The following is a 20,475-nucleotide window of genomic DNA, read 5'->3' on the forward strand; positions in this document are numbered from 1 at the left end:
TGTTCACTGTCAAGTGAGTGTTTCTTTAATTTTTATTTCCCGGTACATATAACGTTGCTGATGACGTCACAATGGGCCGTGAAAAGTGGTCAATTTTGTAAGATAGAAAAACTGAAAATAAAAATTAATTTTTTATGTTCTATGGAAAACGTCTACGCCTTCCTTAGATTGATATTTCATGAGTTTAGGTATGATATTTGGAAATTTTGTTATAGGTTATGTCTGTTTAAAATTTCCACTGACATATTTGTCAAATTGGCAGAAGTCATTACTTGGTATGTAAAAAAAGAATTTTGTTTGAAAAATAAACTTTTGGAATGAAAATTCCTCTTTTAATTAATTCCATTGAAATAGTTATTTCTTCAATTTTTCTAACCTTGTAAAATTATCAGTTGCGGTAGAGTTTACTGTCAAGCAGGTGTTTGTTTAATTTATAGTTATCCGTCCGTAATGGTCGCTGATGACGTCACAATGTGCCGTAAAAAGAAAAACTCAAAAATAAAAATAACAATTTATTTTCTATGATCCAAGAACAACGTTTACTGTCTATATTATTATTAACTTCACAGAAAATAAATTAGGAATAATTGTCCGATAATAGGAATATTCATAATTTTTTAGTCTAATCTATGAGAAATTGATTTTCGGAATACATTTTTAATAAAATCCTTGGAAAGAAATTAAGACAATTATTCCTAACCTAAAATATACTAAGGTACCTCGTCTCCTGTACTGGAAAAAAACCATATAAAAAAATTGACAATATTATTTAATACTAAAAAATAACCACCTCAATAACAAGGTTAATTAATTAATATAGTAGAAAAAGCGTACAAATTTACAAAAAAAAAAAGGTTTGATTAAAGCATGAAAATGTACAACAGCGGAGGAACTAAAGTACAGAAACCTCCTCAAACTAATTTAAAAATAATCTATAAACAATTAAAATGTACATTTACAAAAAAAAAACGAAAACGGTGCTAGAAACGTTAGTTAGGAAGCTCACTGCCACTTCTGCATGTTGGATAAATGTACAAATAAGACACACCACAAATTGTTCATTTTTTTTAAGGGGAGTTTTTATGGCTAAACGTTAGTTTACACAGGTTTATTAATTGTTGTTAAACTGGGGCTTCAAGGGTCATTTCCAAGGGCAAAAAATTACATGACCCAAAATTCTCTCCAAGAGAATAACCACTTTATTCCCGGATTTTCTACATACAACAAAACCTGCATTATTTAACATGTACATGGCGAATCAATTATTGTAGTAATATTCTAGGACCTTTAGCCAGACTTTGATGTAGAGGGTGTCCAAAATACAAACCTGTACAAGCTTTTTGAAAGCACCCTGTATATTGGAAACAACTTTTAAAATGTCGTAAGGTAATAAATTATTCTCCTTTGACTCACCATGTACTAAACAAAAAATAAATAGTCGAACCTAATTAAAAAAAAAAAAGCTGACTCAAGGGAAACTGGAAAAATTGCAACTTAAATAACCGATTAGACAAGTTACAGGGCAGTTTCTTTGAAAATATTTCATCATCAATTCATATTCAATTAATTCCCTCATTTAATTCAGTATTTTCTATTAAACTTTAGTCTCTTCTCTTAAATGTTCTGCCCCTAAAAGAACGCATAAATAAAAAATTAGACTTATACGAAATCATAAAACAACAAAGACTTACGTGATGGTCTTCTTGTCGGTGGACTTATTCTCGGGCCGCGCCCTATTCAGTACTTTAAGGAACTCGGAACTCTTGGCGCGCATCCTACTGTGGATGTACGCCTTCGAACACTTGATGTGATAATGCAAATAGTGTCGGAACATGTGGATCAGATTAATGGTGTTGTCCCTGGTGCTTTTCGCCGTGTGTCTCGGGAATAGAACGAACGTCACATAACCTGGAAAATTAATGATGTTTTATTTGATGATTTGTTTTCTTGGGATCTGGGTGGTTTTTTGGGGTTTAAATTCATTCTCGGGTTAATTGTTTTGATCTATCTTTATTTTGCCTAAGCGCGCCCTAAGATACCTCTGTAATATTGGATATAGAGAACCTTGTAAAGCATATATGTATGTATTCTGGCCAAGGAAAAAATTAATGGCTTTAAAATAAATTACATTTTCTCGGATAGTCACAAATTCCAAACACCAATTGATGCAGTATGGCTGGACGTCCAGATATGTGAAGTGAATTTGTCTGTTGCTTGTTTATACAGACCGGGAACAACTACTAGCGAAGAGGTCAAAACCCACATGATAGATACTATAAAAAAGGCAGACACATCATCAAAATGTCCAACAATTGTTGTGGGAGACTTCGACTACCCCAACATTAACTGGAAAAGTCTCTCGATTGCACCACCAGACAAAAAGACGCAGGATTTTATGAACATGTATCAAGAAATAGGAGCCCAGCAGTTGATTGATTTTCCAACTTGAATTGAATTTGAACTTTGTTGTTTTCTCTTGAACTAATTTAACTTTAAAACAAAAAAACCGCTGCAGAAATTGAAGGCGGTTGAGTGAAGCAGTAATCGGCCCCCATGGTGGAGCAGTTCTTCTTAAAACCTTAAATTTGTAAGTAAGGTCTCTCCTTACATAGGAGAGCGCTACAAGTGATTGGGGCAGGAAAAACCTACACACGACAACTAAAAATTCCGCCCAAACAAACACAAACAATTGTAAGGAACTTTTGCACTGCAAACTATGAAGAAATTAACCACTTCATTCAACTACAACCATCGCATGCGAACAAATCGATCTTCAAAAACTTTCAAAATGTCATGAATGGCGCTATCGAACAATACGTTCCTACCAGACGTGTGAAAACAAACCCCCAAAAACCATGGATAAATGAAATTATTTTTTCAAAGAAATGAACAAAAAACGGAAACTATGGGAAAAGTATATAACAAATAAAACTCAGGACAAATATCAAGCCTATATGTGCCAAAATAATATTACCAAACATAAGTTGGTTCGACGCCAGTAAGAAATATGAAACTCGGCCTCGCCAAAGAAACTATTTCTGTACCAAAGAGGTAAACAGTCGTAACTCCATTTTTACTCGATATGGAGTTAATATCATTTTCGAACTGAACTTCTTCAATTTTATATTATGGTAAAAGATAGTAAGTCCTGCGTTGTGGGTTCCCTGTATTTTCAGTTTTGAAAATGTAATATCTCCACATATCAGTGGGGTAAAGAAACGTATCTCCTGACACGTTTCACTACGTCCAGTGTCCATAGAGAAATTAATAAAAACATACTTTTAATTACTCTATGCCAGTGTCGCAATGTGGTAAACAGTAGTAAGTCCGCGGAACGTAAAGTACCGGCAAAGTGCATAGTTAATTATTAATATTTTAGTGCTTGAATGCTAGATCTTCAAAAATGTCTTCCCACCCCGTACCACTCAAATAACCAAAGCTTCTATTACTTAAAACTGTGTACTTTAAACCTGACTATTTATGACTCAACAAATAATTTGTTATACTGCTTAGCATGGGATGAATCCGAAGCTGGGAGAGGGGGCAACGAAATCGCATCAGCACTAATTAAATGGGCAGTAAGGGTTCTTGCTGGATCTACTATAGAACACTTAATTATTTGGTCCGACAACTGCCCCAGCCAGAACCGCAATATTATTATGATACTCAGTTATCTGTGGCTACTAAAAATTTGTCCAAACTTGAAAATTATTGAACACAAATTTTTACTGAGGGGTCATACACACATGGAAGCTGATCACGTACACGCTCTTATTAAAAGGACTTTAAAAAAGCAACCAACCATGGAAATATTATGTACTCCTTGGGACTGGCAACAATTAATAAGATCCACAGGCGCAACTGTTATAAAACTAGATATTTCTGATTTTAAACATGTTGACTATTTGTATAGTCAACCTAACTCTCCTTTTATTAATAAGAAGAAAAATACTGAAAAGCAAGACTTTTTGATATCTAAAGTTGTATATTTTCAAATTAAAGCTGATCATACTAGCACTATATTTTACAAACTGAAATTTAACGATGAAGAGTTTAAAACTTTAAATGTGACCAGATCTGGTCGAAATCCAATGCCACTGCCCAATGAATTGCCTAGTCTGCGCAATAACTTAAAGGGAATAACAAAAAAAAACATGATTTTTTAATAAAAAGTTTGGAGTGGGTTCCTAAGCAATTTCATAATTTTTTTTTAAAAATCTACGATTTCTAAAGCAAAAGGCCAACATAGTTCCGATGAAGAAGATAGCGATTGATTTTTTATCTTCTATGAATCAATGTACATAGATTTCTAATAAATTATTTTTCAAATAAATTAAAAATAGTGGTTAATAAAAACCTTCATAATCATAAGTTAAATACCCCAATTACACTTTCGTACAATGTAGAATAATCACTCAAATCTTAAAGTGAATTAACGTAACAACTTATTTTCCTTATTACTTTAAATATTCCTTTTATGGACATACCATTGTTTACCTCTCTGCTATAGATTTAAATATGTCAATCGCAACTTAAACTCGAAAATCTCAACCATAACCCTAAAAGATACAGCAACCCAGCAGTTTCTAGACAGCAAATCCATGGTGGAAACATTCGCAGAACGGTTTGATACAGCATTCACGAAGGATTCATATCCAATTCCATTATTGCCTAATCACAGCAGGGTACAACCCTCAATTGTAACTATTCATTTTACAAAAGAGAAAGTCGAAGAAGCGCTTGAAAATATAAAAAGGGACTGAAGCCCAGGTTCAGATAAAATCCCAACAGTTTTCCTTCAAAATTGCAGAAATTCCCTCAGTCCCTTGCTTTCGGGGGCAATGCAGGAATGCTTAGAACAAGGAAAGATACCAGAAGAATGGAAACATTCAATTGTGACACCACTGTTCAAAAAGGGAAACCGGAACAAACCGGAAAACTACAGACCTATCAGCCTCACATGCAACCCACTGAAATGTATGGAGAAAGTAATAGTTGAGGAGCTCATAGCATTCTTTCTGGAGAATAGTTTGATACCTGCCTCTCAGCATGGATATTTGCCTAAACGTTCAACAACAACAAACCTTTTAAAGTGTTTGAACGACTGGATAAAAAATCACGACAATGGCCAGCCAACAGACATAATATATCTTGACTATGAAAAGGCATTTGATAAAGTCCCGCACAAGCTCTTAATGGCAAAGCTGGAGCATTTTGGAGTCAGAGGAAAGCTGCTTGATCTGATCAAGGCATTACTGAATGAGAGATTCTACCAGGTTATAGTCAATGGGGAGCTGTCCAGTCCACATCGAGTGAGCAGCGGCGTTATCCATCATATTTGTTTGATCAGATGTCTGTTTGCAGATGACTGCAAAATATATGCTAATTCTCTAACCAGCGCAGTGCTGCTCCAGGCAGACCTGCAGAATGTTGAGATCTGGTCAAGGCAATGGAGTATGAAACTAAACACATCCAAATGCACAATGTTGAGGATCGGTCCAGATAATCCTGATAATGAATATTATCTGGATGGATGTGCCTTAAAATCAGTGAACGAACAAAATGATCTATAGGAGTCCTAATAACATCAGACCTAAAATGGGAGCATCATATAGCCAGAATTTGTAAAAAAGCAAACTCGCTAGTCTATCTGATAAAACAAGCTTTTAGGGACCATTCTATTGAAATGATATCGACTCTATACAAAAGTTACATAAGACCAAAAATAGAATACGCCTTTGTTGTATGGAACCCATATTATATTAAAGATATAGACCAATTGGAGAAATTACAGAGCAAAGTAACAAAAATCCCTTACGAATTAAGTGAGGTGCCATATCCAGAAAGATTAATCAGGTTTGGTTTGACCACTCTCAGAGAGCGAAGACATAGAGGCGATCTCATCGAAACCTACAAGATTACCAGTGGTTATTACCAGGGCAATTTGGCGAACCTTTTCCACTATAGCCAAAACCATCATCTCCGAGGACATACAAGGAAGCTTAAAAAAGAAAGAACGGCAAAACTTCCCGGAAAAAACTTTGTAACAAATCGTGCAGTGCACTTGTGGAACTCGTTAAACCAGGAAACGGTGATGACGGCCCCAAATACGAATATCTTCAATCACGTTGATGTTGAGCTAGGACAAAATTCGGAAAGAATGATCTATCACTACTGCATGTGAGCAGGTCCACCTACTAAATCCTGAAACATACGGAAGAAACAATAGCTTCATCGGTCTCACCTCCTGCTATTGTCAACATAATAATAATCTTTATTTTGCCAAAGGGTGCCCTAAGATACCTCTGTAATATTGGACATAGAGAACCTTGTAAAGCATATTTTATTTCTTAAAAAATTTTAATCTTACCATCAATATTCATTTTAAACCAAATAAATATATTTAACTCTTCCTTCTTAAACAAAGTCATAGATTCAGTTTTACTGACTTAGATTTAATGAGACCCAATCAATAAAATAAAAATGAATATAGATAAAATAAAATTATTGTTACAAAATCAAAAATTGCTGAAAAGTTGTAAGTCTGAATGATCCAGAAATCATTATGAATCAATTTTTAGCAACTTATGTACCTACAAGTAATGAAATAATTTCAAACTATTTTGTTGTATAAGTGAATGACAAATGAAAAAGATAATAAGGCCGATAATATTCAGAGAGTAAGTAAATATTTTAAAATGTACTCACCAACATTATTATCAACCTTGGCGTCAGTATCTTGTAACTCCATTGGTGGCTCCCTATGACTGAAAAGCACTGGAGGAGCAGTATGGGAAGCTCTTAGGCCTTCTTTAAGCTCTTGCATGAACACTTTACCTATAATTACATCATCTTCATCTCTAAATCTTGTCGAAAACACTACAGTCACTCTGTCAGACTTAGCTTCTACATATCTGTAATAAACATTTAGTTGAAACGATATTTATTATATTAAGAAAACTTACAAAGTTTCATCGTCTCTGTAATGAATTACGGCCCTATTCTGGCCTTCATCTCCAGCTTCTTGAAAGTCAAAGTACTTCTCGAAAACTGAGGCGAAACAATTTCTCTTTAACAATCCGATTTTTTTCACCAGATCAGGCCAGTCTGATGGTATATCTTCTAAGTTTATTAAGCATGTAACATTGTAACCGTTTTCCGGAGGGTCCATTAGGTATGCACCATATTCTCTTTTAAGCAGCTCATCTGCCCCATACACTTGTAATTGTTTGTAGAATTTTAGTGCTATACTTACCTAAAATATGTATTACTTAGAAGATTATATTATAAAGGTTTAACAAAATGATTATGAATTAAACTTTTCTTTATATACTTTGAATTCAGTATCACCACATTGCAGCTTTAAATTGATATGCAATAAGCCATAATATAGAAGATCCTGTTTACTTACTCTTATCTTAGATTTATCGCCATTAAGATTAGAAATATGATACAACACACCATCAAAATCGGCAACTTTCACGTCGATACTCTCATTTTTCAACCTACAAAAAACAAATGTTAGATGACCCCTTTGCATTTAGCTGCACCCTTGAAACTTTTGGTTTGTATAACTTATGAGTCATTGAGGTTTTATACTGAATCAGAGGCTGGTAAAATGATAAAAATAGGGGCGAATCGGTGGCAAAATAGAGAATAAGGACAGTAAAACCGCCTCACCCATGAAAATAAGTCACTTCCTGAAACACCCCCCAAAAGAAGTTGAATGTATGTATGTCATTACTCACCCAGCTTGTGCATTTTTTATTTTCAACGTGAGGGTATCTTCTACCACCCTATTATTTATTTCTAGTAAAATCATTTTTACGAGTGTGTTTTCTAAATAATTACTACTAAATACGTCAAAAATAATAATTGTTTTTTTGGCTCGACATGGGAGGTGCAGCAGAAGATGAACTCAATTTTTGACAGCTGCTTGCGATTTGACATTTAATGACATTGACAGTTGACAGATTCGTCATTAGTGGGAACCTCGGTGAGAGACAGCTTAGGAGTATATTTAAGAATGCGATGTTGCCAAGGTCATTGATGACCCAAGCCAAAATAGTGATAATGATCGTAGATCCAAGTCCATGAAGTAGATTAATTGTGTCTGATTAGGTCAACAACAATAATAATATAGCAATTAAAATAAGTGCATGTAGAAGGGGGTTCATAGGTCAGAAATACACTGATAAAACTGCAAATATCTTAAAATTAAATAATGACTAACCGTTATCGCTCTCTTATATGTATAAAGTAAACGGAAAAAACGCTTGCAGTGATCAGTTCTAGACAAAATGATCGGTAGTCTCTTTTTCTCGATTTTATTTGTTTTTAAGTGATAATTATTGCAGGAAAATGTTTGATTTCTTAGTGACACTATCGCTTTTTAATTTAACAGTGCTTTTACTTCCTTTTTTGGTGGTAAGCTATTTTGGTGAGTTCATTAGCGTCCACTCTATCGCATCACTCCTTGGAATAACGTTTTGAGACATTATTGCAGCGTTGCCGGACTGTGCAATTTTTTTTATAAAATGTATTGTTTTTTACTTACTCCATAGCAAGATAGTTGCTACCATTAATAACTACGAAACAAATAAATAGTTGTTTATAATCTCTCGATAATATGGCCGGGATGCAATCAATTTAACTATGATATCTAAACCACTTGGCAACGTTGGCAAAATTTAAGTAAAATAATGACATATGTTGCCAAGACGTGTAATTTGTCCATACATTCTGTTTCAACTATTCCATACGCCACAATGCGATAATTTTTTATAGTTTCAATTAAATATAGCCGGAGATTTTCATAAAAGTTATAAAATGTCTAAGAGTTAATTAATTTAGTTGAGACAGCTAATCGACATGGCAACGTTGCAAATTTTCAAAAATTTGACAAAGGACTTGTGTCAAATTTTGAGGTTATGTTATGTTGTTTTATTATGTTTCGAATTTGTAAATTCCAATTAAAAAAATTACGTCTCATAACTTAAAACAATATAAAAAGGTCATAAAACGACCATTAATGGAAACCTATTGGAGCAAGCGAGTGTCTTTTAGTAGGGAAAAGAATTTAACACTCAATAAAGCTTCTAAAAATTTTCCTATCATTATTTATTCAATTATATAAACCATAATGTTTTTGCAAAGGATTAAAAACCTTCCACTCTATATGGATCAGCGTGATTTCACTGCTACATCCAGATGTGGAATTCGTCAACTACTCTACTGTAAGAATCCTATTAGACACCCACAGAAACCAAGGGATCATTTCTGTTCTCCTCGGGGTTAAAGGAAAAGACAATTCGGAAGCTATTAAAAGACATTTACAAGTAAGTGATATCAAATTTCAAAAATACACTGTATAAGCGTATATTCAAAATAAATAGAAAAATGCTAACTGTAAAATTACTTAATTCAGAAGAAGAGTAAATACAAAATAAAAGTTTTATTCACCCTATATGTTTTGTCATGTATATTTTTCTTCTTTTAATCCATAAAAAAAAAAGTGTATCACCTAATTTTTCACACAAGGAACTTGTTAAAAGACGAGACAAATCTGGCAACCTAGCTTTCCCTAGGCTCCAACAAAGTCTCACCACTAGATATGGCACCTACGGCTGGCAAAGAAGGAAATTTGATCTGGATCAGCATGTTAGTGTTGCCAAGTTCACTTATAAAGGACGAGCCATTACTGACTTTAACATACAAGTAAGTCATACTTAACGAGCCAAGGATGTTCAATAATTTTTTTATTTAGGCATATGTCAGTGACATCGTCGCAAAATACTTACCAACAGAAATCTCACCTTGGCAAGTGGTAATTATACCCACCTCAGATGACAACCATTATATCCTCTTTAAAATTCATCACATACTTCTCAGTGAAGGTGTGAATGTCGGTGATTTACTCCCATTAATTCCACCCACAAGAGTGTCAACAGGGTAAGACTGATTGACCCACAGATTAATAGAATGTTGTTCAATTTTTTTTTTAGGCAAATCCCATCTAAAAGTCCTATAGTGGATGTCCTGAAGAAGCCCGTGGCCTTAACAAACTTAAAAGACAAATTAGCCGATGAGATATCAAACTTCTGGAATGAATTTATTAATGCTTATGAGCCCCTGGAAAGGCCGGAACTGCTTAAGGAGGTCCCCACAGTGTCTCAGTTTTTGGCAATAACTGTTATCACCGTTATTTCGATTATTAGGGAGTGCCGAAGGGGATTTAGGGTTATTAAGCCAGACATATTTTCCAAACTGAGATATTTCTTGTTGACTTTAAACAGTGAAATGGGCAAAAGGCATGTTTCACTTAGAAACTTTTATAAGTCAGTTATGAGGTCCTTAAGTTTGTCAAATGTTTGCAAAGTGGCTTTTAATGCTTTTTGGTTTATAATGGTGTCAATACCTATTCGTTTGCCCATAATACTCTATTCAGAATCTCTAGCTTTCTATTCTTGTTTAAGGTTAAACTATTGCCCTTATCCTCACACTTTAATAGGCATCCTTTACTACTATATCCCTTTAGTGTATAAATCTTTGCTTGAGTTGTTGGAAATGATAAAAATCATTTTTTTGGCACCACGTACAGTGGTCCAGGATATTTTGTTGCAAGAAGAATCCTTGCAAACTATCACTCTGTGTGGGCGTAAAGCTGTAGCATGGAGTGATCCCGTTAAAACAGAAGTTATAAAAAGAACAGCCAGGAAACTGGGAATATCTGATACAGAGGTTTCCTTATCGGCCTGTGCCATGGGAATTTCAAAGTATTTCGCTCAAATTAACGATAGTGTACCGAACGATGTCCCTGTTACCATGAGGAATATTAATTCTCAATATTTGTTTGCTACCGGTCCGAATATAAAACCTGCAGACTCCGTTAGTGGCATAATTTGCCTCAATTTGCCCATAATTGATCTGAAGTCTGATAAAAGCCAGTTGGACAATTTAAAGGAGCTGGAAACGAGGTTTAGGACCAGCATAGAGAATCAGGGACTGTCCCACTTGCTCACTTTATTACAAACGAAGTTCGGAATTCTCACTAAATTTTTACCGTCGTTTTTGTTGAGTGTTTATTTGAAGTTTTTGTCCAGGAAGTATGCGGTTACTTTAACGGAGGTTTCCAATAGATATCCGAATATGAGCCAGAGGACACTGTGGGGACAAGAAGTTTTTACTGTGGTTTATTGGAGGCCACCACAAGCGAATACAAGTAAGTTTTGTCAGGGTAATAATGTCTTAAATAGTCTTTTATTTGATACTAAGGATTTGGTTAGGAATTTGTTTGTTTAACTTCTCAAAAAAATTCAGCAGTGCCTGGAATAAAATGCAAAATTACTCCAACAATATGGAAGACATTTAAAAAAAATGTTTTCAGCAGTGTTGCCACTTTTTGACAAATTTCTTAAGTTTTATAACATTTTTCCCTGCCCCTCTATTAATTAAACTTGTTTTCCAGGCAGTTGAATTATTTTTATTGATTAGCTGCAAAATTTGGCAACGTCGCTTTTCGATGTTGTGGAAAAGACAAAAAAATATTTCAAATGTCTGGAATTAAAAGAGAAAATGAGTCGTAAGTTTTGGGATGTTTAAAATGCCTGGAATAAGATGAAAAATTATTTCTTAAGCTCGATTCGAATATTCGTGTCCTGATGATGAATCAAATCAAATCTAATTCAAAATATTGTCCTAATACAAGCAAAATCAAGAGGAAAGTCAGCTTCAAGTAACTTGAGTCACAACTCCGCTTCAAGTGGTCAGATCGGGTTCATTTTTGTTTTAAAAGGCTCTTTGGAATGTTTTTCAGCTTCCACTGAAGAAATCATGAAAATCCATGCATCAGAAGCATTATTATTCAATTTTTTGAAAACTGTGTCCAGGAAAAAAGACAGTCTGTGGTAATTTGCATCATAACTTCACTTAAAGTGCTCAGTTCGAGTTGATTTTTGTTTCTTCAAAGTATTCTCCAGTTTTCATTAAAGAAATTATGAAAATCTATGCATCAGAAGTTAGAATTTTTAATAAGAAATTTTTTACGGAAAGTCGAAGATGATGGTAAAATTTTTCCAATTTTTTTGGACCTTAACTAGAAAAACTCCCATAACTCCGTCAAAAACTGTCCAAAATTGCTCAAACTTCCACCAAATTGTTAAAAAGGCTTAATTTTATTATAAAAACAACATTTTAAATTAGAATTTTTAATAAGAAATTTTTTACGGAAAGTCGAAGATGATGGTAAATTTTTTTTGGACCTCAAGTAGAAAAACTCCCATAACTCCGTCAAAAATTGTCCAAAATTGCTCAAACTTCCACCAAATTGTTAAAAAAGCTCAATTTTATTATAAAAACAACATTTTAAATTAGAATTTTTAATAAGAAATTTTTTACGGAAAGTCGAAGATGATGGTAAATTTTTTTTGGACCTCAAGTAGAAAAACTTCCATAACTCCGTCAAAAATTGTCCAAAATTGCTCAAACTTCCACCAAATTGTTAAAAAAGCTTAATTTTATTATAAAAACAACATTTTAAGTTAGAATTTTTAATAAGAAATTTTTTACGGAAAGTCGAAGATGATGGTAAATTTTTTTGGACCTTAAGTAGAAAAACTCCCATAACTCCGTCAAAAACTGTCCAAAATTGCTCAAACTTCCACCAAATTGTTAAAAAAGCTTAATTTTATTATAAAAACAACATTTTAAGTTAGAATTTTTAATAAGAAATTTTTTACGGAAAGTCGAAGATGATGGTAAATTTTTTTGGACCTTAAGTAGAAAAACTCCCATAACTCCGTCAAAAACTGTCCAAAATTGCTCAAACTTCCACCAAATTGTTAAAAAAGCTTAATTTTATTATAAAAACAACATTTTAAGTTAGAATTTTTAATAAGAAATTTTTTACGGAAAGTCGAAGATGATGGTAAATTTTTTTTGGACCTCAAGTAGAAAAACTTCCATAACTCCGTCAAAAATTGTCCAAAATTGCTCAAACTTCCACCAAATTGTTAAAAAAGCTTAATTTTATTATAAAAACAACATTTTAAGTTAGAATTTTTAATAAGAAATTTTTTACGGAAAGTCGAAGATGATGGTAAATTTTTTTGGACCTTAAGTAGAAAAACTCCCATAACTCCGTCAAAAACTGTCCAAAATTGCTCAAACTTCCACCAAATTGTTAAAAAGGCTTAATTTTATTATAAAAACAACATTTTAAGTTAGAATTTTTAATAAGAAATTTTTTACGGAAAGTCGAAGATGATGGTAAATTTTTTTTGGACCTCAAGTAGAAAAACTCCCATAACTCCGTCAAAAATTGTCCAAAATTGCTCAAACTTCCACCAAATTGTTAAAAAGGCTTAATTTTATTATAAAAATAACATTTTAAGTTAGAATTTTTAATAAGAAATTTTTTACGGAAAGTCGAAGATGATGGTAAAATTTTTCCACTTTTTTTGGACCTCAAGTAGAAAAACTCCCATAACTCCCTCAAAAACTGTCCAAAATTGCTCAAACTTCCACCAAATTGTTAAAAAAGCTCAATTTTATTATAAAAACAACATTTTAAATTAGAATTTTTAATAAGAAATTTTTTACGGAAAGTCGAAGATGATGGTAAATTTTTTTTGGACCTCAAGTAGAAAAACTCCCATAACTCCGTCAAAAATTGTCCAAAATTGCTCAAACTTCCACCAAATTGTTAAAAAGGCTTAATTTTATTATAAAAATAACATTTTAAGTTAGAATTTTTAATAAGAAATTTTTTACGGAAAGTCGAAGATGATGGTAAATTTTTTTTGGACCTCAAGTAGAAAAACTCCCATAACTCCGTCAAAAATTGTCCAAAATTGCTCAAACTTCCACCAAATTGTTAAAAAGGCTTAATTTTATTATAAAAACAACATTTTAAGTTAGAATTTTTAATAAGAAATTTTTTACGGAAAGTCGAAGATGATGGTAAATTTTTTTGAACCTCAAGTAGAAAAACTCACATAACTCCGTCAAAAACTGTCCAAAATTGCTCAAACTTCCACCAAATTGTTAAAAAAGCTCAATTTTATTATAAAAACAACATTTAAGGTTAGAATTTTTAATAAGAAATTTTTTACGGAAAGTCGAAGATGATGGTAAATTTTTTTTGGACCTCAAGTAGAAAAACTCCCATAACTCCGTCAAAAATTGTCCAAAATTGCTCAAACTTCCACCAAATTGTTAAAAAGGCTTAATTTTATTATAAAAATAACATTTTAAGTTAGAATTTTTAATAAGAAATTTTTTACGGAAAGTCGAAGATGATGGTAAAATTTTTCCACTTTTTTTGGACCTCAAGTAGAAAAACTCCCATAACTCCCTCAAAAACTGTCCAAAATTGCTCAAACTTCCACCAAATTGTTAAAAAAGCTCAATTTTATTATAAAAACAACATTTTAAATTAGAATTTTTAATAAGAAATTTTTTACGGAAAGTCGAAGATGATGGTAAATTTTTTTTGGACCTCAAGTAGAAAAACTCCCATAACTCCGTCAAAAATTGTCCAAAATTGCTCAAACTTCCACCAAATTGTTAAAAAGGCTTAATTTTATTATAAAAATAACATTTTAAGTTAGAATTTTTAATAAGAAATTTTTTACGGAAAGTCGAAGATGATGGTAAATTTTTTTTGGACCTCAAGTAGAAAAACTCACATAACTCCGTCAAAAATTGTCCAAAATTGCTCAAACTTCCACCAAATTGTTAAAAAGGCTTAATTTTATTATAAAAACAACATTTTAAGTTAGAATTTTTAATAACAAATTTTTTACGGAAAGTCGAAGATGATGGTAAAATTTTTCCACTTTTTTTGGACCTCAAGTAGAAAAACTCACATAACTCCGTCAAAAATTGTCCAAAATTGCTCAAACTTCCACCAAATTGTTAAAAAGGCTTAATTTTATTATAAAAACAACATTTTAAATTAGAATTTTTAATAAGAAATTTTTTACGGAAAGTCGAAGATGATGGTAAATTTTTTTTGGACCTCAAGTAGAAAAACTCCCATAACTCCGTCAAAAACTGTCCAAAATTGCTCAAACTTCCACCAAATTGTTAAAAAGGCTTAATTTTATTATAAAAACAACATTTTAAGTTAGAATTTTTAATAAGAAATTTTTTACGGAAAGTCGAAGATGATGGTAAAATTTTTTCCACTTTTTTTGGACCTCAAGTAGAAAAACTCACATAACTCCGTCAAAAACCGTCCAAAATTGCTCAAACTTCCACCAAATTGTTAAAAAAAAATTAATTTCATGCATCAGAAGCATTTTTATCCAAGTTTTTGGAAACCATATTCAAATACCAACCTACACTACTTCGAAACTCTGAAAAACAAACCAATGACGTTAATTAAAAGGTTTGAAAAAGAAAACTGAAATAAAAAGCCTGGAAAATATACAAAATATGGTGATCTGAAGAAACCTGAAATGCCTGGAATAAAATGTTCTCGAGATAGAGTTCCTAAAACCCTCTAAAAACTGTTTAGTATATTACACTGTAATAAAATAATAAAAACGGTACAAACATGACTATCAAAAGATAATTCCCGATAAACTGATATGCTACATCTGATATTTCCTCCACATATTTATCTGACATGGGATTTTTCACCTGCGGAGCGGATCCTATTGAACACTTCACAAGTAAAGTACAATCAAACACTTGTTTCATGAGTTTCCTTAAATAGGAGGCAGCCGTTAACCCGCACACTTTGGCCGTTTTAATATAGTAACAATTGACGATTTTCTTGTACGCTTTGCAGACCTTTATCTCATCCTCGTTCTCGTTCCAGTCGGGGGTGCCGTTGCAACTCTCGTAATCTTTCCCCAAATCCTCGTAGCATTTCACGCATTTCGCGTATTTCTTATAAAACTCGTTGTTCTTGCACAAATCCTTGTCCAACACTCTTAACCCGTCCAGTAAACTGTAGTACAAACTCTCCGATTCCGTGCAATTCTTCAATAACTGGTCGGATTTTTTTATTGTACGTGCAACGGCATGACAAGCGGTGTCGAAATCGTTTATCGTGATGACAATTATGTCCTCCGGACTGGAAATTTGACTGTCCGCGAGGATTTCGATTAATTTTTGCTCGTTACATGGCGGTTTTTGGTCAGTGACTGCCCTCACGTGTCTCACTTCTTCCTCTTGAAAGTATATTGGTTTGTACAAGTACGCTTTTGCACTCAAAATGGCTAAAAGTACATTAAAAATAATTAGATTGGGCATGTTTTTGAAAAACAGTCATTTTGTCACAAAAACGAGTTGTCACTGTTAAAGCGGAGGTTCAGGAGTTGAGTTAAAGTGCCCTAATGCTAGTTTTCACTCTTAGAATCATCTACCCTTTATTTTGGGGTGCAAAAAAACCGTAAATGTATTTAGTGGTTTCCAGGTTGTGTCCAGTTGTATCAACTAATGAATAAAAAAACTTCGATGTTGGAATGTGAAGTTGAAAACTGCAATTTTGGTGGTTCTTGGACTTTGGAAGATAAAGCTGCTTATAACTCAGAAAGTTTTTGAGGTACAAAAATGGTTCTGATATGGAATTATTCAGCAAGAAATATTGTTTCTTTGCCCAAAGTTCATTTTATTATAAAAACAATGTTTTAAATTAATTTTTTCACTTAAAAATTGTTTGCACGCAGTCAGAATTAATGGCAACAATTTTTCAATTTTTTTGGATTTAACTACAAAAACTTTCATAATTCCCTCAGAAATTGTCCAAAAATGCTTAAACTATCACCAAGTTGTTAAAAAAGCTTAATTTTATTATAAAAACAGCATTTTAAGTTAGAATTTTTAATAAGAATTTTTTTATGGAAAGTCGAAGATGATGGTTAAATTTTTTCGATTTTTTTGGGCCTCAAGGAGAAAAACTCCCATAACTCCGTCAAAAACTGTCCAAAACTGCTCAAACTTCCACCAAACTGTTAAAAAAAAATAATTTCATTATAAAAGCAATATTTTAAGTTAATTTTTTCATTTAAAAATTGTCTGCACGCAGTCAAAGTTAATGGCAACAATTTTTCAATTTTTTTGGACTTTAACTACAAAAACGTTCATAATTCCTTTAGAAATTGTCAGAAAATGCTTAAACTTTCACAAAATTGTTAAGATAACATTATTTTATTACAACAAGAGCATTTCAACATAATCTTCTTAATAAGACATTTTTTACAGGTACTCAAATATGATGGTAACAATTTTTCAATTTCTTTGGAAGTGAAGGACAAAAATACCCATAACTCTCTCAAAAATTGTTCAAAATTGCCCAAATTTCTACCAAATTGTTAAGAAAACTCAATTTTTATATAAATCAATACGATATAATATGATAAAAATTTTTCAAAAAAATGGATTTTTCAAGAATATTCTAATTTTTCGTGAAAATGGGTCTAAGAAAAAAAGCTCATAAAAAAAACAACCATATCTACCGAAATTTTTAATAAGGAAATAATGAGGAAAAATCTTGATGTTTCCATATTTCAAACTTAAAATTCGGTGTCTATTGGACCTTGGATGACAAAACTGCCTATAACTCATAAAGTTTCTGCGGTACAAAAATCGTTCTGATATCAAATTATTCAGCAAGAAATATTCTTTCTTTGCCCAAAACCCGTTTACGAATATTCCATTTTGTTGCAGAAATATTCGTTAGAATAGTGAAAATTTGTCCAATGAAAAAAGGTCATAACAAAAATTGCCATATCTATCAAAATTCTTCACCCAGAATGACGTTTTTACACTCAAATTCATCTTCAGAAATCGCCTAATATTAATCTGAAAAAAAATATAAAAATATTTTAATTTGTTCCGAAGTTATGCTCAAAAATGTCCGATAATAAGGAAAAATCTTGTTATTTCAATATGAGTTTCGAAACTTTAAATTCGGTGACGCTTGGACCTTGAATGACAAAACTGCCTATAATTCAAAAAGTTTCTGCGGTACAAAAATCGTTTTGATATCAAATTATTCAGCAAGAAATATTCTTTCTTTGCCCAAAACCCGTTTACGAATATTCCATTTTGTTGCAGAAATATTCGTTAGAATAGTGAAAATTTGTCCAATGAAAAAAGGTCATAACAAAAATTGCCATATCTATCAAAAATTTTCACCCAGAATGACGTTTTTACACTCAAATTCATCTCCAAGAATCGCCTAATATTACTCTGAAAAAATTATAAAAATATTTGAATTTGTTCCGAAGTTATGCCCAAAAATGTCCGATAATAAGGAAAAATCTTGATGTTTCAATATTCCAAACTTAAAATTCAGTGCTTCTTGGACCTTGAATGAGAAAACTGCCTATAATTCAAAAAGTTTTTGAGATACAAAAATCGTTCTGATATTAAATTATTCAGCAAAAAATACTCTTTCTTTGCCCAAAACACCTTTAAAAATATTCCAATTTGTCGTAAAAATTTGAAGGTGTCAAATTCATCCTCAGGAATCTCGTTATATCAATCTGAAAAAATAATAAAAATATTTGTTCGGAAGTTATGCCCAAAAATTCTCGATGATATACAGTATTTTTTAATTGTGTTCTACTTTTTCATGTAGGTATTCTGTACGGTTCCTGACATATTTAACAAACGAACGCGTTCTTGGTCTATTCAAGAGATTATTCTAAAAATATTCCTTGATAGAACCTTCGGCAGACAGTTATCCCCAATTATGTCAGGTAATGAATAAAAACGCTCTAGGATTTTGATTGAGAAAACTGCAGGTAACTAAAAAAATGTTTGAAGTACAAAAATCGTTCTCCAAAGAAATTATTGGACAAAAAATACCGTTTCTTTTTCTCCAAAAATTATTTCGTGAAAATATTCTGAAAAACAGTTATAATGAAAATCTTTATCCCACAATGTCGTTTTTACCCTCAAATCTCTCTGGTCTACCCTATGCCATTCCGCAATTGGATTCGGCACTTTAATATTTAATAAATGCAACATCACAGCAATGAATAATGGTCTGCAGCCTTTTGATTATGTCAAACTAATGAAAGTATTTAAGTGTGCAAACTGGGATAATTGTCCCAATTTTCCACCGATTTTCATGAAAATTGGCTCGATGGAAAGGATTTTTAATTTATATCAAAAAATGTATTTCTAAAAAATAAAATTTCAGAGTTAAAGTGAAATATAGAAACAGAGTTGACTAATTCCAAATGTTACACCGAATTACTCATAAAATATCTTAGAAGCCTGGACAATAACTTCAAATACCTGGAATAAAATGAAAAATTACTTCAAAACCTTGGAAGGAGTAAAACATTGCTTTAAAAGTCTGGAAGACATACAGCAATATTTCAAATGCCTGGACGAGTTAAAAAATTACTAGAAATACCAGGAATAAGAGGAAAAAATAATCCTAAAAGCTAGACTTCTTTAAATGCCTAGACGAATCAAAAAATGACTTGAAATGTCTGGAATAACAAGAAAAATGAATCCTAAGACCTGGACTAATTCAAATTCCTGGACTAGTTAAGAAATGACCAGAAATGTGCTTAACGCCTCTTATTCTAAAAAAAAATTAATATGGTTTTCAAGTTCCTGGTCTATTCAGAAAATATTTCATAAACATTTCAAGAGAAACATGGTTTTCCTTTAAACAAACTGAATAAACCTTCTAAAAACTCACTTTCTGAACTTTTATTTAAAAAACTAAATGCGAAAACTTCTTTTTGTTATTTTCAGGCATTTCCCTTTGTATAAACGAATACGCCGACCATGTGAGACTGGGAGTTATGTGCGACGCTCAATTGGTACCCCACCATCCGGTTTTAGCGAGAGGATATCCGGAGTTTGTTAAGGATCTGGCAAAAGCAGTTTCTTCTCCGTTGTAATTATTGAGTTTTAATAAAAAAAAATGCTTTAGTAGATCGGTTTTTTTGTTCATTTAGTTGAATTAGGTATTATATAGATTGTCCTTATCATGAACGTATTTTTCAGGCGTTTCTGGAATACCTCACTAACGTACTATGGAGGTTCAGTACGTTGTTGGTGTATTTTAACAACGTTTCAGTTAATAACTTAATTATTGGAATTATGTTCAAAAGTGTCTCTATAGGTACTATATTAAATCTCATCCGAAAGTTCCACTTTTAGACTAGTCCGTTTTGTGTAAATCTGAGTCTAACTCAGAAGGTTCTTAAGCTAAAAAAATTCTTCATATACGAAAATGTTCTTTAGGAAATTGCTCAACTTTGAGTGAAAACCTCGTTAAAATGCTTGGACTAGTTTTTGAGTTATCAATGATAGAAATTAGCCTTTTATGGAAAAAAGTACTGTGAGCTAAAAATTGGTATAGCTCACGGATACTTAATTGTAAAAACGGCTTTTATGCAAGAAATTGAACCTTAGGACTCCTATAATCAATAATATATTCTATAATCCTATAATTCGTATTTATATTTTGGAAAACCTTAAAAAACCGTGATT

The 20,475-nt window shown here is 32.3% G+C and overlaps 3 protein-coding genes across 3 annotated transcripts; 1 reads left to right on the top strand and 2 right to left on the bottom strand.

Moving 5' to 3' along the window:
• Positions 1 to 499: 499 nt before the first annotated feature.
• LOC126737831 (actin-related protein 2/3 complex subunit 2) lies at positions 500 to 7,945 on the bottom strand. The gene is made up of 6 exons (XM_050442889.1): positions 7,749 to 7,945; positions 7,412 to 7,505; positions 6,966 to 7,255; positions 6,709 to 6,914; positions 1,692 to 1,908; positions 500 to 1,629 (listed from the first exon to the last, which is right to left on the bottom strand). Exons 1-6 carry the CDS (start codon positions 7,820 to 7,822, stop codon positions 1,602 to 1,604), a joined length of 909 nt encoding a protein of 302 aa, XP_050298846.1. The 5' UTR covers positions 7,823 to 7,945; the 3' UTR covers positions 500 to 1,601.
• A 294-nt stretch (positions 7,946 to 8,239) lies between these two features.
• Positions 8,240 to 19,914, top strand: LOC126737520 (uncharacterized). The gene is made up of 6 exons (XM_050442444.1): positions 8,240 to 8,440; positions 9,157 to 9,338; positions 9,541 to 9,717; positions 9,767 to 9,951; positions 10,005 to 11,221; positions 19,732 to 19,914. The coding sequence occupies exons 1-6, from the start codon at positions 8,362 to 8,364 to the stop codon at positions 19,878 to 19,880; spliced, it is 1,989 nt and encodes a 662-aa protein (XP_050298401.1). The 5' UTR covers positions 8,240 to 8,361; the 3' UTR covers positions 19,881 to 19,914.
• LOC126737521 (uncharacterized) lies at positions 15,502 to 16,307 on the bottom strand. Its single transcript, XM_050442445.1, has one exon. The coding sequence runs from the start codon at positions 16,261 to 16,263 to the stop codon at positions 15,517 to 15,519; it is 747 nt and encodes a 248-aa protein (XP_050298402.1). The 5' UTR covers positions 16,264 to 16,307; the 3' UTR covers positions 15,502 to 15,516.
• Positions 19,915 to 20,475: the final 561 nt, after the last annotated feature.

The sequence above is a fragment of the Anthonomus grandis genome, chromosome 6 (genome assembly GCF_022605725.1).
Source record: "Anthonomus grandis grandis chromosome 6, icAntGran1.3, whole genome shotgun sequence".
In the NCBI taxonomy this organism is placed as follows: domain Eukaryota; kingdom Metazoa; phylum Arthropoda; class Insecta; order Coleoptera; family Curculionidae; genus Anthonomus; species Anthonomus grandis.

Excerpts from the sequence above, each read along its gene's own strand:
- LOC126737521 (XM_050442445.1), bottom strand. The coding sequence starts at position 16,263 with ATGCCCAATCTAATTATTTTTAATGTACTTTTAGCCATTTTGAGTGCA.
- LOC126737520 (XM_050442444.1), top strand. The coding sequence starts at position 8,362 with ATGTTTGATTTCTTAGTGACACTATCGCTTTTTAATTTAACAGTGCTT. Across the intron at positions 9,339-9,540 it reads CTATTAAAAGACATTTACAA|GAACTTGTTAAAAGACGAGA; the intron begins GTAAGTGATATC and ends TTTTCACACAAG. Across the intron at positions 9,718-9,766 it reads TTACTGACTTTAACATACAA|GCATATGTCAGTGACATCGT; the intron begins GTAAGTCATACT and ends TTTTTTATTTAG.
- LOC126737831 (XM_050442889.1), bottom strand. The coding sequence starts at position 7,822 with ATGATTTTACTAGAAATAAATAATAGGGTGGTAGAAGATACCCTCACG. Across the intron at positions 1,909-6,708 it reads CAAGGTTGATAATAATGTTG|GTTATGTGACGTTCGTTCTA; the intron begins GTGAGTACATTT and ends TTAATTTTCCAG. Across the intron at positions 1,630-1,691 it reads ACCGACAAGAAGACCATCAC|GGGCAGAACATTTAAGAGAA; the intron begins GTAAGTCTTTGT and ends GCGTTCTTTTAG.